The 15,576-nt window shown below is 32.4% G+C and overlaps 2 protein-coding genes and 1 pseudogene across 2 annotated transcripts, besides 8 other annotated features; 2 read left to right on the forward strand and 1 right to left on the reverse strand.

Annotated features, from left to right (window-relative positions):
• Nucleotides 1-166: 166 nt before the first annotated feature.
• On the reverse strand, nucleotides 167-1,281 carry PVX_119235 (annotated as a pseudogene).
• A 1,432-nt stretch (nucleotides 1,282-2,713) lies between these two features.
• Nucleotides 2,714-2,741: a microsatellite.
• Nucleotides 2,742-2,762: a microsatellite.
• Nucleotides 2,763-3,001: 239 nt separating this feature from the next.
• Nucleotides 3,002-3,024: a microsatellite.
• A 102-nt stretch (nucleotides 3,025-3,126) lies between these two features.
• Nucleotides 3,127-3,249: a microsatellite.
• Nucleotides 3,250-3,568: 319 nt separating this feature from the next.
• Nucleotides 3,569-3,628: a microsatellite.
• Nucleotides 3,629-4,828: 1,200 nt separating this feature from the next.
• Nucleotides 4,829-4,870: a microsatellite.
• On the forward strand, nucleotides 4,846-6,624 carry PVX_119230 (hypothetical protein; the record flags this gene model as incomplete). The annotated part of the gene is made up of 2 exons (XM_001612994.1): nucleotides 4,846-5,761; nucleotides 5,953-6,624. Exons 1-2 carry the CDS (start codon nucleotides 5,648-5,650, stop codon nucleotides 6,622-6,624), a joined length of 786 nt encoding a protein of 261 aa, XP_001613044.1. The 5' UTR covers nucleotides 4,846-5,647.
• A 3,539-nt stretch (nucleotides 6,625-10,163) lies between these two features.
• On the forward strand, nucleotides 10,164-11,805 carry PVX_119225 (hypothetical protein; the record flags this gene model as incomplete). Its single annotated transcript, XM_001612993.1, has 2 exons — nucleotides 10,164-10,754; nucleotides 10,918-11,805. The coding sequence occupies exons 1-2, from the start codon at nucleotides 10,554-10,556 to the stop codon at nucleotides 11,803-11,805; spliced, it is 1,089 nt and encodes a 362-aa protein (XP_001613043.1). The 5' UTR covers nucleotides 10,164-10,553.
• A 140-nt stretch (nucleotides 11,806-11,945) lies between these two features.
• Nucleotides 11,946-11,974: a microsatellite.
• A 3,185-nt stretch (nucleotides 11,975-15,159) lies between these two features.
• Nucleotides 15,160-15,182: a microsatellite.
• Nucleotides 15,183-15,576: the final 394 nt, after the last annotated feature.

A 15,576-nucleotide genomic window follows, 5' to 3' on the forward strand; every position in this document is an offset into this window, starting at 1 on the left:
TATTTGTGTCAAGCCTAGATCTGTTTGGCATTACATGCATCGGTACACATGTACATATTGAGCGCGGTGCGTGTAAACTTTTGCACATCTGCAGCTTCGCTTCATAAGGATGGTCCCCCTACTCACAATGTAAAGGAATGCGAAGCGCCTTCGATATGGGGGTCGTTCAGCTGAAGTGGTAGTTTACCCAGGTGTTACAATTTTCTCTTAGAAAATTACACCATTCCATATTTTTTTCCATCTTCATTCTTACGACTTCTTGCCAATAACCCTCTACCTCTGTATCCCAGTCCTTAATTAATTTGTTGAAAGTTTTATATTTGAGTTTTTTGATGACCCCATCTAAAATTTCACTATCTTCTTGATTTTTATGGTAACGTTTCATTCCCATTATTTGGCACATATCTAACCAGCTCTCAAATATGCGTTTCGCGTCCAATGATTTATTCATCATTAGAGATGCTACTAACCAGGTGCCGAACAGGAGTTGGTACCAGGCTTCAAGTTCTTGGTATTCTATGTGTTCCCATTTCTTTTGCATCCTTTCTTCAAAATCAGCCCACCTTTCTGTGATCATTTGGAATTCAGGATCGTCTAAGGTGCTTGTTGAAGGGCCATTCCTGGGCCCTCTTTCGGTTTCGTTCGCTGCTAAGCTTCTCGCATTGTTGCTCAGTTGCGTTTGGGGAGTAGCACCTCCTCGTTGGGTGACCGCGCTGCGTGTGGGGATTTATACGTATACATGTAAAGGAGTTGTAAGAAAAGGCAAACAAATGCGAGAAAATGTGAAAAAATGTGAGAAAATGTGAAAAAATGTGAGAAAATGTGAAAAAATGTGAGAAAATGTGAAAAAATGTGAGAAAATGTGAAAAAATGTGAGAAAATGTGAAAAAATGTGAGAAAATGTGAAAAAATGTGAGAAAATGTGAAAAAATGTGAGAAAATGTGAAAAAATGTGAGAAAATGTGAAAAAATGTGAGAAAATGTGAAAAAATGTGAGAAAATGCAAAAAAACGTAAACAGAACCATTTGTGCGCACATTTTTGTAGAAAAAAGCGCTGCTTCACAAATGTAAAAATTTTGGCTGATCACAGAATGACCCTTTGCTCTTTCCACTTACGGCAATAGACATAAAAGGACCAAGACGCATGTCACTAAAAGCTTAGAAAATGCAGTAGTTCTATTTCCATTGAGGGGTGAGTGCGAGGACTTCCGTTTCGCTAAGTCGCCATTTAAAGAGGATTTTCTTGCGAAGGTGTTGTACAAATTTGTATTGCTGCACATGGTTAACTAGTATACTTGTAAACCGCAGAAATGCGTTATTTTAGCGATTAAACTGTTCTTAAATTGGGTTTTCAATGCTAAGTTTTTTAATATTGGGCACGTGCGCAACAGGGGTGCGAACAAGGTGTTTGGTTACTTTATTATTTGGGTGGTTTGTCGCTTTTGCTAATGTTTGCTGAGTTTTATTAAAATTTGCTAATTATTATTATTATTTTTTTTTTTTGAAGTGGTAGTACATTTTCATGTTGATGGAAGAACAAATTGTATAGCATTAATACATTTCGCGTAAAAGGGGCTCACAGTTAATTTTATTAACGAGCTTTTATATACTATACAGCTATGTTTTTTTTTTTTTTTTTTTTTTTGGCTTCTTATAAATACAGCTTAAAAATTGGTATTACTGTTACATTTAAGTTTTGCTTAAACGAACAGCTGCATTTATAGTACCACCGCGGGTGCGAGCTTTACATTTTAGCTGTAGAACAAAATAGTTGTAAAAATAAAAACGAGATGTACACGTGGCAATAAAAAAGTTGCATGTTTAAATATACACCATTTTTTTATCTATTTTGATAAGGCATTACATTAGGTATTTTCATTTTATAGTGTTAATTACGTGAGGCAAAAAAAAAAAAAAATAAAATAAAAATAAATAATCTGTTGCAAAGGTGCAACGCTTGCATGTACGTTTTTTTGTCCCTATTGTTGGTGAGCCAAATGTTGAGCAAAGGTACATGCAAATACAAATACCTAATTTGAATCGTTCAGAGGCAAAAAGTATTTTTTATATAAATCGGCACCCTAAAAAATAACTCCATTTTTTTGCAATTTTAAATGTTTGTAAGGTACATGTATACAATACATATGCGTAAAGGAACGGTAGTACCAAAGCGGCTGCTTAAAAATTGCATTTTTTTGAAAAAGAAAAGCCAAAAAGCCAAATAATGCATCATTGTAGCGCGAAGAATTAAAAAAAGGAGTAAATACCACATGGGCTTTCTCCCCTTTCACAACTAGTTGCAGCAGATGTAGCATTATTCTGCTGGTAAGCTTGGGGACAATCTTTCCCTTTTGCGTTTTATTTTTTTCCTCCCACTTTTGACGCTTAATTTGTGTAGCACAACATATTTTACTTGCGCACATAATACAATAAGCTGCAAATATATATATTGTATCGCTTGTACAAAAAAAAAAAAAAAAAAAAAAAACAACGCAATGCAATGCAACGTAACGCAATTAAATTGTTTTCATTTTATTCAAAGGAAGAGAAAACAAAACGTGGTTTTCCGTCGAGATGGTCTATCCAGTATGTGCGTCTGGCTGTGCATTTCAAAAGGGGCCACTAAAATTGTGCGTATGGTTATACCAGTGTGCATGCATTTTTGTATAAACTGATAGCCAACCCCCAGTCGTCACTGTTCTACACGATAAAATTGGGCGAAACGTATATAACGTTATGAAATGGCCTATCTTACCTTCTCCGGAAGGGTAAATGGAGAAACTATTTGAACAAGTAACATTCGAATAATAATTAACCCTAACCTGTTCCACGTTGTATTAAAACATGGTATACATATTAACGTGCCATAATTTTTACGTTATCGTATTTGATAAGTATAATAATTATTTATGCCCATTTGGGGGGAGGTAAAACTCGCGAGTTTACCAGTTAGGGGATATCTTTTTTCTTCTTCTAATTGTTACATTAAATATTAGTGGGGAAGGTTAGAGGAAGACTTTATAGCTAGAACAAATTTAGTTTATTTGGTACTACAAATGGATTTACCGGAGGGGAGTTCCCCCCCAAAGTGTGACTTCTTGTACATGCGATATGTCATACACATGGGAACATTTCCCATGACGTGTTTGAAGTTTGAACAATGGGCCTTATTTTTTGGCTAATTTATGCGGCTCATTTGACTGATATATGGGTGGATAGCTTAATTGGGCCTAAAACGGCTGTGTAAAAGGCAGTTCCATAAAGAACAAAAATAAAATAACCCTTTAACGGTTAACCTTTCTGTGTGCATTTACATGTGCACAACATTGTTTTGAAAGGAAAGTTCTTTTTACTGAAGGTGAGTGTTGCACTACAACGTATGGATAGCTTTTCATTTCTAACACTTTTGGCAAACCGTTGATCGATCGATCGATCGTTCGTTCGTTTTTTTTTTTGACCCAAAGAACAACATAAAAAGGATCATATTGTATGTATGCATCTTCGCAAAAAATAGATTTATTTTTTTAACACAAATATTAACTGTGATTTAAAACAATGATGTATATATTTTTTTTGCTTTACACTTTTACACAAACGAATTGAAAGCATAAACAGGGTGAAAAAGGAAAGAAGGTCAACATGGTGAGGGATTATTACTTCCCCCCACTTGGAATTATATCACACCTCTTTTCGCCATACACATAAAAGCAAAATTTTTTTTTTAAATTCGTGCTAACCTCATCATCCCTGGTGTTAAAAGGTGTTTACGTATAACACAGATGAGAGTGTTAATAATAACATAAGGACTTTGTATAAAAAATAATTACTAATAAATGCCAGTTTGCAATAAAAGTGATAAAGCAAGCTTATTTTTAAGCATATTTTTTATGGTTTACCTCACTATTCATGGATGAGGATTCCACAAAATGGCTGTTCGCCCTTTGCAATAATAATGTAATAGTAGAAGCAAAACGATATAAATAATGCGTTCTTATAAAAGAGTGAAAAAATTGAAAGATTCAAGGAGTTATTAAAATGATAGGACAGTTTTTATACTAAGTATAATATGATAATTGATGGACCTATTTATTTTGCATTCTTATGACTTATTATTTATTCCTTTTTTTTTTTTCTAAACAGCTGCCCTAATTTTACGGCATGGTATTTTATGCGAAAGTAACATGTACTAATTTACTAATACCTTTAACGTGTTTCAATTTTAAAAAAAAGGCGTACGGCGCGTTCGCAGTAACTTAGAAAAAAAATCGTACGCGGGGTATGACAAATGGACATGTTTGCAGAGCATTGCCAATGAGTATGTTTTGTTTGAACGATTTGATAAGCGTACGCAATTATATGTATGTATATAATATATATAATATTATATAACATTTTTATGTGAACAAATTGTGCTAAAAATACCGCTCCAGTGACTTCTTTACATTTTGCTCATTGCCCAAATAAAATGGTGATAGGATTTGGTCAGTATTCGAAGGAATAAAAATAAAATCTATACGTATAGTATTATTTTTTTTATATATTTGTACCTGAAAAAATTATAAGTGGCGCATATGGATTTTATACTATCATTTTGTACTTGAATATTACCCTTTTACTTTAGCGGCGTTTGGTTGTATTTATCGATAGAGGATTCAAAATCGACAAAAAAAAAAAAAAAAAAAAAATATATGCATATGGATAAATTTAAAAATGTTACCATGTAGTATTTTATTTATTGCTACTGCTTTAATTATTATTTAAAAATTTTTTTTGCGCCGCGAATATTTTGAAAAATCCAAATCGCGGAGCGACAATATTATTTTAGCAGGAATGGAATAATGACTGAATGGAGATGGGTAAAGAGTTTTGCTCGTATAAAAGTCATTTTATCAATCATGAACATGTAATTTTATAAGAAAAATAAATATAAAAATATATATTATATTTTATTTATTTTATATATAAATTTACCGCTTCATTTTTCTATTTACTAGGTAAAAAAGAATATATTTAATTTTTTTTATTTTCTTTTTTTTTCTAAATGAAAAAAAAAAAAAATATATATATATGCGACGTATATATGTATATTACTTTCCTAATTTTATTAATACTTTGTTTCATGAAACAAAATATTAATAATTAACAATTTTGTGAATTATTATACTCATCTTTATGGAAAGAAAATGACAATAGAATGACAATTTAGTATTACATATATATGTAAATGCTAATATAGCGAGGATTCATCGCAGATTTTATAGTTGGTTTCATATGACATTTAATAAATGACCAAAAAGATATTTATTTACCTATATATAAATTTTTACGTTTAACATATTTTGTATAAGAAAAATCTAGGTATAATTCATGTAATATTTTTAAGTGTATTATTCTTGCGTAAGTGTATACTTACATATAATATTCCTCCTTGATAGTGAGTCTTCCACTGGCTAGCAGGAATATTAAAAAAAGAAGATTATTCTTACTGCAATTTGAATGAATAAATAAAATCAGACGCAAGTTGAAAAGCGGAGAAAAGGCATATATTTGGACCATTAGCAAAATTTAATGTGACTGTATAGTAATACCAGACACGATATACCAGGGAAAAAAAAAAAAAAAAAAAGTTAAACCATTGTTTCGAATATGGCAACTGTAAAGAAATGTCTTAGTAAAGAAAAAAAAACAAAATTCCCTATTTTCTTGAATATTTATGTAGTTACCCTTCTGATTTGGACATTACAATGTTTTAATAATAATGTAAGATTTGTAAAAATAGAGAAAAGCGCAAAAAATGTTGAGATTTTTTTAGACATGTTTGCATAGCCTTAATTGCAATTGCAGCCAAGAGAATTTGCATGAACGTATTGATAATATGTGAGGGGGAAAAATGTATTTTTTAATATATATAATACATTCCACTTTTTACTTTCCCTTCATCCCCTTTTTAGTGTTTTTTGAATAAGTCCTGTAAAGGCAATGGCAGCTACTACAATGCGGATGGAACGTCGCTTAAAAGAGTCAAAAACAGAAGCTTAGGACAACGGGGGGGAAGTTTCTTTGGCCCCGAAATGGAGATTCTAAAAGATACAGTTGTAAATTACCTGTTACGTAATACTAAAAAAAACAATAATGATGATAGAAAGGAAATGAAACCAGAGGTGGTGGAGCCAAGATACGATCATCCTCCTCCAAGAAACTATCGTGACCATCATTACCACAATGGACATGAAGACATTAGAGCACATGACAATTATGATATAAGAGATGGACATGTTCATGGTAAGCATAATCGCCAAGGTCCTGAAGTAATGTCATATTACATACCAGAAGGGGGATCGGATAAAGAACGAATGATACAGCCTGTATATTATCCAACGCAACCAGCACCACAGAGAATGCGTTATAATGATAATAGCAATACCTCCATGATAAGTTATTTAAAGCACTTCCTACTAGAGCAGCAGTTATTTGCTTCGCCCGTTTTAAATAAAATGGCCCCAGTCTTTTTTTTAATGTTTCTTTACTACGTAATATCGGCTATAATAAGCAATTTCCGTCATATTATAGCGCTCTATTTCCTGGCCAAAATAGTGAAATTGCACTATAACAGTAATAATTAATGGGAAAAAAAAAAAAAAAGAGAAGTGAAGTGAAGTGAAGTGAAGGGGGTGGAGAAGCATATATACTCTTTTAATGAGAATTATGCTCACTTAAAGAGTAAAAATATAAGTGGAGCGAAGTGGTTTAAAGGATGAATGTTTACGTGATCCATCCGCACAACTTTACATAAAAGCAAAAGTAAGAATCCTTAAGGAAAATCGTAACATTGGTATATAATAGTTAGGGCTGTGCTGACATTTTTTGGTACTCGCTAAAATTGTATAGCATATTAGTATACATGTGCAGTTATGGTATGTATTGATATTTTTAGCGCATCATTTTCTGTACATTGAAGTGTGGGTCCCCCATTGTAAGGAGTAGCACCGTAGCAGTGTGGCAGTGTAGCAGAGTATTAGCGTATTAGCGTATTAGCGTAGTGGCGTAGTAGTGGGCCCTTCGAAGCCATCCATATGTGTGTATTGTGTGTATACGTGTGTGCGAATGTTCGTATGCATAAAGATATGCGTATGAGCCTACACATGTGCCTCATATATGCGTATATGCTGACATATACACCATGTACGTACATGCATAAATGAATATACATATATATATGCGTACCTGTATGCTTAAATATGCACATATACACTTAAGTCTATATATTTATGTATATATGTATATATATATAGACTTATATATATATACGCATTTTTTTGATGTCCTGTTTTTCCATCTTCAAAGGAACACAATGCCTAATTATTATAAAGCGCTAATTTTTTTTAAGGAGGCCACTTTTAATTTATGTATTGTATTTGTATGAAAAGTGGTATGTATATATGTATTGTATACATATTATATATATGTACATGCAAAGAATGCTTTTCCCATTGTGCATATCCAGTTATTAAGATTAATTTTTGATGTCATCACTTATGCATATATAGTTACATTGAATTAATGAGTTAATTTATATATCTATTATTTAATGTGTACACCCCTTTTTATATTTTATAATTAACTCTATATTTTAACGTAATATTTTATGTATTAATTTTTTTTTTTTTTTCTAAATTAAACAATTTTAAGAAGTAAAATGTAAAAAAAAATAAATTCAAAATGAGAAATTTGCAACTTTTTGCGGATTTATCGTGAAATATGTGCCAAAGTTGATCACTAAACCGATTTTGTTGTAAAATTAAATGCTATTATATTGCTGGCACATTTTGCACATTTTACTGCACAAAAGGGGGATCTAAAAAGGTACAAGCTACATAATGGGAATGTTTTTTTTTTTTTTTTCTAATTAAGGGGTGCTTGAAATTTTGTAAAATGCACACCAATTGGGGCATTTTTATTTTTGCAAAATAGAAATATCGAGTGGGTAATTTAGTTAATCGTTCGTTGAGGAATACGGGCATGGATAAACAGCACATGTGTAGCTCCACTGAGGCAATCTAGAAAAGTTGGAAAAAGAGAATAGTTCTTTTTTGGAAAGAAACAAAAAGGAAAGCATTACCTTAAATGAATAAGCGCTTACACAAATTTGAGCAATGCTTATAATTTCCTTTCCGCCTTAAGAGGGAATTAATCTAAAGGGATGAATGATCAGAACGGGTACGGCACATTAGCAGCTACTGAAATGAAGAGAATAAAAATAAGCAGTGTCATTTGTTTGCCCCCAATGTGTTACTTTACGCAGTAAGAAGCGGGCCCTATTGGGGTGTTTTCCTACACGTGTGAGCATTTCTCATTTTTGCCAATTTCAAGAGTAAAAAATCTCAGCTCTGCAAATTTTGTAGAGCCAAATGAAATTGTTAAAATGCAGCCAAAACTTTGAGGGCGGGTGAAAAATATGGCATTTCTCGCGGTGTGGAGAATATTTACATCTGCACGATGGCACGATTGCACATGTTTTATGTTAACTGGTCCACTTAGGCTGAGCCATTTAATCGCCCCATTGGCTAGGTAGCGTATGAGAACTAAAATTAGGATGAGCATATTGCGCATAATGTAGAAAGATTGTCCCTTATTAGGAAGCACTGCCTCATGCCCCAATTTGGTAAGCTAATTTGTAGATCCATTTTAATCATTTTTTCCTTTTCTTAAAACAGTTATGGAAGATTTATGAGGGGACCAAATATTGTGTAACATATAATCCGCGTTGTGGTAAAATATGCATATAAGGTGGTTTAAAAGAGAAAGAATAGTTTTCATTAGATAATTCTATAATTTTAAAAAATGTTCCTAATATGATTTTTTAGAACAAAAATTCGAAAAATGTTTAAAAAAGAAATAGAAGGGAACATTTATTATATATGCAATTTGTTTTCTTTGTTGTGTTGATCGCCAAAATGAGAGATGCATTAGAGCGTTATTGAATGAAGAGCCACACTACTTAACAAAATTGAGTTGCAATTATTAAAATGAAAAAAATGTCAGTTGGCATATATTCTACAAGGCACAAATGAGCCTTCCTTGTGCTAATAAAATATGTTAATTTTTGATTGCAAAAAAAAATGAGTAGAATTGATTAGCTTTAGTTGGTTACAATGCAAGTTGATCGTGGTCGTTAATTTGGATCACAAAGAATTATTTGATGGAGAATTTGTTTTTTGCCAGTTTGGCGATAATCCCTAATGTCGCGCAGGGGGGTAACAAGTGAACCCATTTCAGCATCATGCATTGCAGTTTTAAAAATTGGAATCATACTACACAGATATTATTTATCGTAAGGAAAACGTTCAACCTTTATGCGCCGTCATTGCATTTGGAGATTTTCCCTTGTACACGTTTTCATAAATTTTTCATGTATTCTGGTGCAACCAAGATTGTAATCAGCAGTTAGGGAGACATGGGTGGAAATCAAAATGGAAGAGAAGAGGAAGCCAAATGAGGCACTTTATCTTTTTTCCACGTGGAGAGGTAAAAGCTGCAAACTTGATGATGTCGCAAATGCATAATTCATTTGTGTAATTTACTGTTATTTGGAAACTTAGAATTTATTTAACACTAAAAAGGGCAGTTAGTTACATTTATTTTTTGTTCATTTGTTGTTTTTAATATGTTAAAATGCCTATGAGGGGAACATGCGGATATGTAAGAAAAAAAATGGAACCCTCTTGAAAAAATACCGATTTGTAAAATTGGGGAAATAAGAACCCATTATTTTACAATTGTGGAAGTTTTCTATCCCACCAAAATTAAATTAATAGAAGGGTTGATTGTTTAGGTTTGACTTTTTCTTCTTACAATGGCAAAATCTAAGGAGTTAAAACGAATTTTGATCTTAAAAAAAGCAGTGTTTCATTTAAACAATGGGTTAAACGAAAAAATTTGTTAAAAGTTTTTATAAATTCGTTTAATTTGGGTCTATTTTGTTACTAAAAAAACAATAAAATGAAAAATTTGTTTATTGAATTGTGCATTTTTTTTTTATATTAATTCGCATGCAAAAAGGATTAAATTTTCTTTTTTGTTTTCCGCTGGAACCATGTTTTCAATATATTTATAATATTCTATAAAGAACTTTATAGCTACGTACTTTTTTTTTAAATTAATAAATAAAATAAAGAAAGAAATTTCATATTTATTTTTTTGTTTATTTATTTATTTTTTTCCATCATTGGTAAATGTGATTTTAACAAATTTGCAAAAGTGATTTGTAGTCAAATTTTATACCAGCGTTTTTTTTTCCCGATTTATGTTAATTTTTAAGCAATAATTTGGGATTTTACATATAAAACGAGATTTTCAGAAATAAAATAATTTTTAATTTACAGTAAGATTATAATTTTCTATTTTATGTTCGCTTTGCTCTGCTCCGCTTTGCTTGTTTTTCCGTTATAAAGAAACACAGAAGCATAAAAAAATAAAAGTTCCCAACAATTTTTATTAAACTAAATAACTAATTCCTTTTTTTTTTTTTTTTTTTAAAAGTTAATCATTAAAAATGAAACTCCATAAGATGAACAGTTTTAGTTTATTATCTGGAAAGAAACTCTCAAATTTGAATAAGAAAAATGGGGGCGAAAATGTTGACAATTTATCCAGCAATGGGGAAAAGATTAATGCCAATGGCAATTTTTTAGGCCATTTTTTTTCCAGACGTTCAGTTATCGCCATAGGTGCCATTCTTTGTGTTATATTACAGGTAAGATGTAGAAAGATTAATATATATGTATGTAATGCACATAAATATATGTATTAGTAGAGAAAAGGCCCATTTTTTTTGCATAGCTTTAGGGGGGTTCTCCTTTTTTTGTAAAAATTGCATTTTACATGTTTACCTTTGATTTCCCGAACTTTTTATGTAGAATACCTGCACATTTGAGAATACGACGAATTCGCAATTGGGATTAACTGCTATATTTCCTAGGAATTTACTTGGAGAGGGCGAATATGTAGGTGATAAAGAGACAAAGGCTACATTAGCTACTTTAGATAAGTTAATGAAAGATCCAGCTGTAACTTCTCGTGTTTTATCAAAAGCAAAGAAGGACGATACAAAGAAAGATACTGTAAATGGGAAAAAGGTTGACATGGAAGAGTTGCGGGAAAGATGCCAAGACAATTTAAAGGAATTACAAGAGGATGAAATAGACACAATGCTGTGTTATCTAACAAAACCAGGTTGCTTCTATAAAGTAGATGCTCTTGCTACCTGGTGGCAAGTTCGCAAAAGAGATAAAAAAGAGTGGGAGAATTTTTGTGTGCAATTGTCAAGACTGTGCAAAGACACAGCAAATAAAAATAATTACAGTGTAAAATTATCAGATAAACTTTTGAATGAGGCTCAAGATGACTATACGAAGAGAGCAAAAGCTACGGAATCTAATGCTAATGATAAGGTTTATGGTCTTCTTAACAATAAAGAAAAATCGGCCGAAGAATATGTAACTAGTGTTAATAGTTATAAAGAGGAACAGCAAAAACTAAGAGATCAATGTTGGGATGAATGGGAGAAAAAATTTAATGAAGAAATGACAGGAAAACCTTTTGTTAAAGTTGAATCTACAAAACCAGATGAAACTAAAAAGGGAGAGGCACCCAAAAAGGCAGCTGCACCTAAAAAGGGAGCGGCACCTAAAAAGGGAGCGGCACCCAAGAAGGCGGCGGCACCCAAAAAGCCAGCGGCACCCAAAAAGCCAGCGGCACCCAAAAAGCCAGCGGCACCCAAGAAGGCGGCAGCAGCAAAAAAATAAACGTTTTGAAATGGTGACAATTTAGAAATGTGCTTTTCTAATAATAATAGTTTGAACAAGTAGAGTAAATATGGCTATTGCGGTTATGGAGATATTCACGAGTTATTTTGTGATCATTTTTCATATAAAATAGAATTGTAGAGATGTATACATGCTTTTTTATTTTTTTGCATAAATTGAAGTTTTATGGCAATGCACATTTTATTTGTGATAATAAAGCACCTTTTGTATATTTCTTTTGTTCTTTCCTTTGTTCTTTCTTTTTCTCTTCACTTTGCCCCTTCTTTTCTCTTTTCTTTTTCCTCTGCTTTTTTTTTGCATAAGATTTTCCCGCTTACTAGGTGCAACATACTTATTTTGTCCCAGTGGTGATATTACAAAAATGTTACGTTTTGGCCAACAAAAATGATAATTTTAAACAAGTCTATAGGTATACACATATACACATATACATTTGTAAGCGCGCTTTAGTATTTGCATTTATTTTAATTTAAATATTTCTTCTACAAATTAACATAGTTACAAAACTTGTATATTTTTCTACATCGTTGATCGATTGCAGTTAAAATGGTAGAAAAATGATTTTGTATGTTGACACCAATAAGAATGTTTTTTCTTTTTTGGTGTGTGGGGAGGATAGAAGTTGATTTTAGATAGAGGGGTTATATAGTTGCGTCTTAAGCAGTAAAATAATTATGTAACACTTAAAAAAAATTATTCGATTTTATCTTTTTTTTTTTTTATCTTCATTCGGGAAGTTCCTTCTTTTTTCGATATAAGCAGTTTTCTATTTGCACCAAACTGTAGAGTTGGACGTTTCCTATTAGGGGAAATTTCGTCACATTGTCTTTCCAGTAATATTTCACGAGTTTGTTAAGAGGCATCATTATAATGCAGTAGTTCGTATGACACCACTACCACATTTTAAGTGCTTATTAGTTAAATGGTTGCTTTCAGGAAAAACTATTTAGTTCTCCTTTGTGGTGTACGTTTTCTTTCCCGGGTTGGTGCGACATGCACTGATGCTTCCAGTTGAAATGAAGAAAGAAAAGAAACAAAATAAAATATTTTTAGTGTTGATTTTATTCCAAATGTGAATGTACCTTTACTCTTATTTTTAACTTTGGTAATATTTCATTTTACTTCTCTGATTTTTATTTCTTCAAATGTTTTCCATTTTTTATGCTTACCGTTAATGGGGAAAAGGGGGGAAAATTGTGGCTAGCCTAGGCAGGATCCTTTGCAGCGAGGTATCATTTGATCGAAAATAAAATAGATTCCAATGAAGGGGAGTTTTTTTTTTTTTTTTACATCAGTTGGATATACAACAAGAGAGGATAATTCGGATCGGCGCAGGGGTAACGGGGCCTTTTAACGAAGTGTGTAATAGCGTGTCCTACAGATCCTTTTTTATCAAAAAAGAATGCTTTGTCGCTATTATGTATTAAAATTAAGAATGCAAACCGCAATACATTTAAGTTATTGCTTATTTTTTTCTTTAAGGATTGATCATTTCCTTTTTTTGACGACGCGTGAAGGCAAATCGTTCTTTTGCAAATAAGCTTCAGTGTTAGTTACTTTCCGAGTAAATTCACGCTTTTTCGGTGTGGTCATTTTTTCTTCATTTTATATGAAAGTCTTTATTGTTAGTAAAAGTGAATATTTGAATGCTACCTGATTTGACCTTTGTGAAAGTACGTTTTTCTGTTTCCTCCCTTTTGCGTAGCAAATTTGTTAACATGGAAACTTTGCGCATTTCACAAAATGGAAGCAACGAATGGTCTAATGATGTAGAAGCTATATTTCGGCTAGGCACCGCGGCTATAAGGACTAAAAATGTATATGGAAAATTAAATTGTCAATAAAATTGATAAAATACTTTGCGGAGTTATTCGATTTTTAATTGGCTTTGGTTCCATGGCGCACTATACACAATTTCTTGAGCACCACGACGGTGACACCTTTTCTCAACAAAAATGAACACCAACTGTAAGCAAAATTTACCTGTAAGGTGAAAACATAAATAGCACATGTTCATTATAGGAAAGGATATACCCGGTGGAAAGGCCTGTCCCAGCGTTCGGTTATATTGTCCATTTTCGCATAGCAGTGGAGTATATAGTTTTTTTTTATAATGGCTGTTCACCCTTTGCGCACGTTACCCTCAGCATGTTCCGTGCAAGGAATTATTTCCCCCCCAAACAGTTAAGAAAGATACACAGGTTTATTAATCACTTACGTGAAGGTAAGAAACGAAATGGTGACAGATCAAAAATTACAGATATGACAATTCGTGGGTTCCAAAATTTACGCATCAGTGTATAGGCAAACAGAAGGTGAACTTTTATGGAGACATAAATTTTCAAAGTGAGTTATTCAAATGGCAAAAAAAGTAGGTAACATCATTTTTGTGACGTCATGGTTTGTATAAAAATTAAAATGACCCAATCTTTTTTCAGGAGAGGTATCTTTGTGTAGGGGATCTATCTAGGTAAAGCCTTCGTGCTGGCAGAAGGGAATTATAACAAATTGGGCAAACGCACATGCAGCAAATAAATATATCATACAAATTATGCACGAAAAAAAAAAATATATTGACGGATTATGGCTGAAGAATACATTCTTTGATAGATGACACTTTTAATAACGTAGACTTTGGCGATATCTCCTCATATTCCAAATTAACATAAAAAAAAAACTGGAAAAAAGCAGTGGAAGGAGAGATGCACCAAATATTCGAACTCACTGATTAGTAAGCGAATTTCTGTTATTAGCAGTACAGCATATACTTCTAATAAGGCTTAAGGATAAAAAAAAAAAAAATGGCACGTTTTTTAAGTACAAATAGGCGTACACTAAAAAAAAATATTGATTGAGTGCAATTTGAAGATAGCGTTTCGTGTAAAAATATATGCCTACCAAGAATGAAGGTGCAGTGACTTATGATTTAGATAGAAAAGGATTTATCTGCACACCCAACGATTTTTACGTTATACAGAGGGAAGATAGCTTAAAAGTGTAACGACATGGGGTTCATGCCATACTCAAATGAATCGCTTTCTCACTCTTACAATTGGCACATCGTCCCTTTTTCCACCTTAGTGATTATTTTTCATTAAATCTTTGCTGCCACCGTGTTTTTTAGTGCATTTTTGATATATTTTTTTTTTTTTTTTTTCTTTTTTGTCATTCTCCCCACAATCGTTACATTTTCGAATGAATGGCCCCCAAGTAAAGATAGAGAAACTAGCTAAAAGGTGCGGATAGAGAAAAAAAAAAAAAGAGTAAAGATTATTAGAGTAGTGTTTATGAGATTTATGAAGAAAAGCACTCTTGTCATGGGTAAGAGAAAAGTAGAATTTCCACTACATTCATGACGAATGGTGAATTTTTATCATCGTCATCAACGACGATTATGTAATGTAGAAGTGCAGAAAGATGAATCAGTATGCATCAGTTATTACGAGAGAGATGCAGGTGTCTAGTCTATGATGGTAGTAAGAAAATATCAGTGTCTGCTGCAAAGAAAAGAATGTGTAAATTGAGGATGATTTGTGAAGTAGTATGTGGTAGAAAGAATTGGTGTAGTCTGCAAAATGGGGAAAGAATTAGATGTATTAGATATGTAGTAAGCTGCGAAATGGTAGCAGAATGGAAAAAAAAAAGGGGGGGGGGAATTGTTAGGGAGACCTGGTGAGAATGCATAATTATTATAATGCTATACCTACTTGATTCTAAAAAAAAAAAAAAAATAGAAGATAAAATTTAATT

Source organism: Plasmodium vivax, chromosome 8 (assembly GCF_000002415.2).
Source record: "Plasmodium vivax chromosome 8, whole genome shotgun sequence".
Lineage (NCBI taxonomy): Eukaryota > Apicomplexa > Aconoidasida > Haemosporida > Plasmodiidae > Plasmodium > Plasmodium vivax.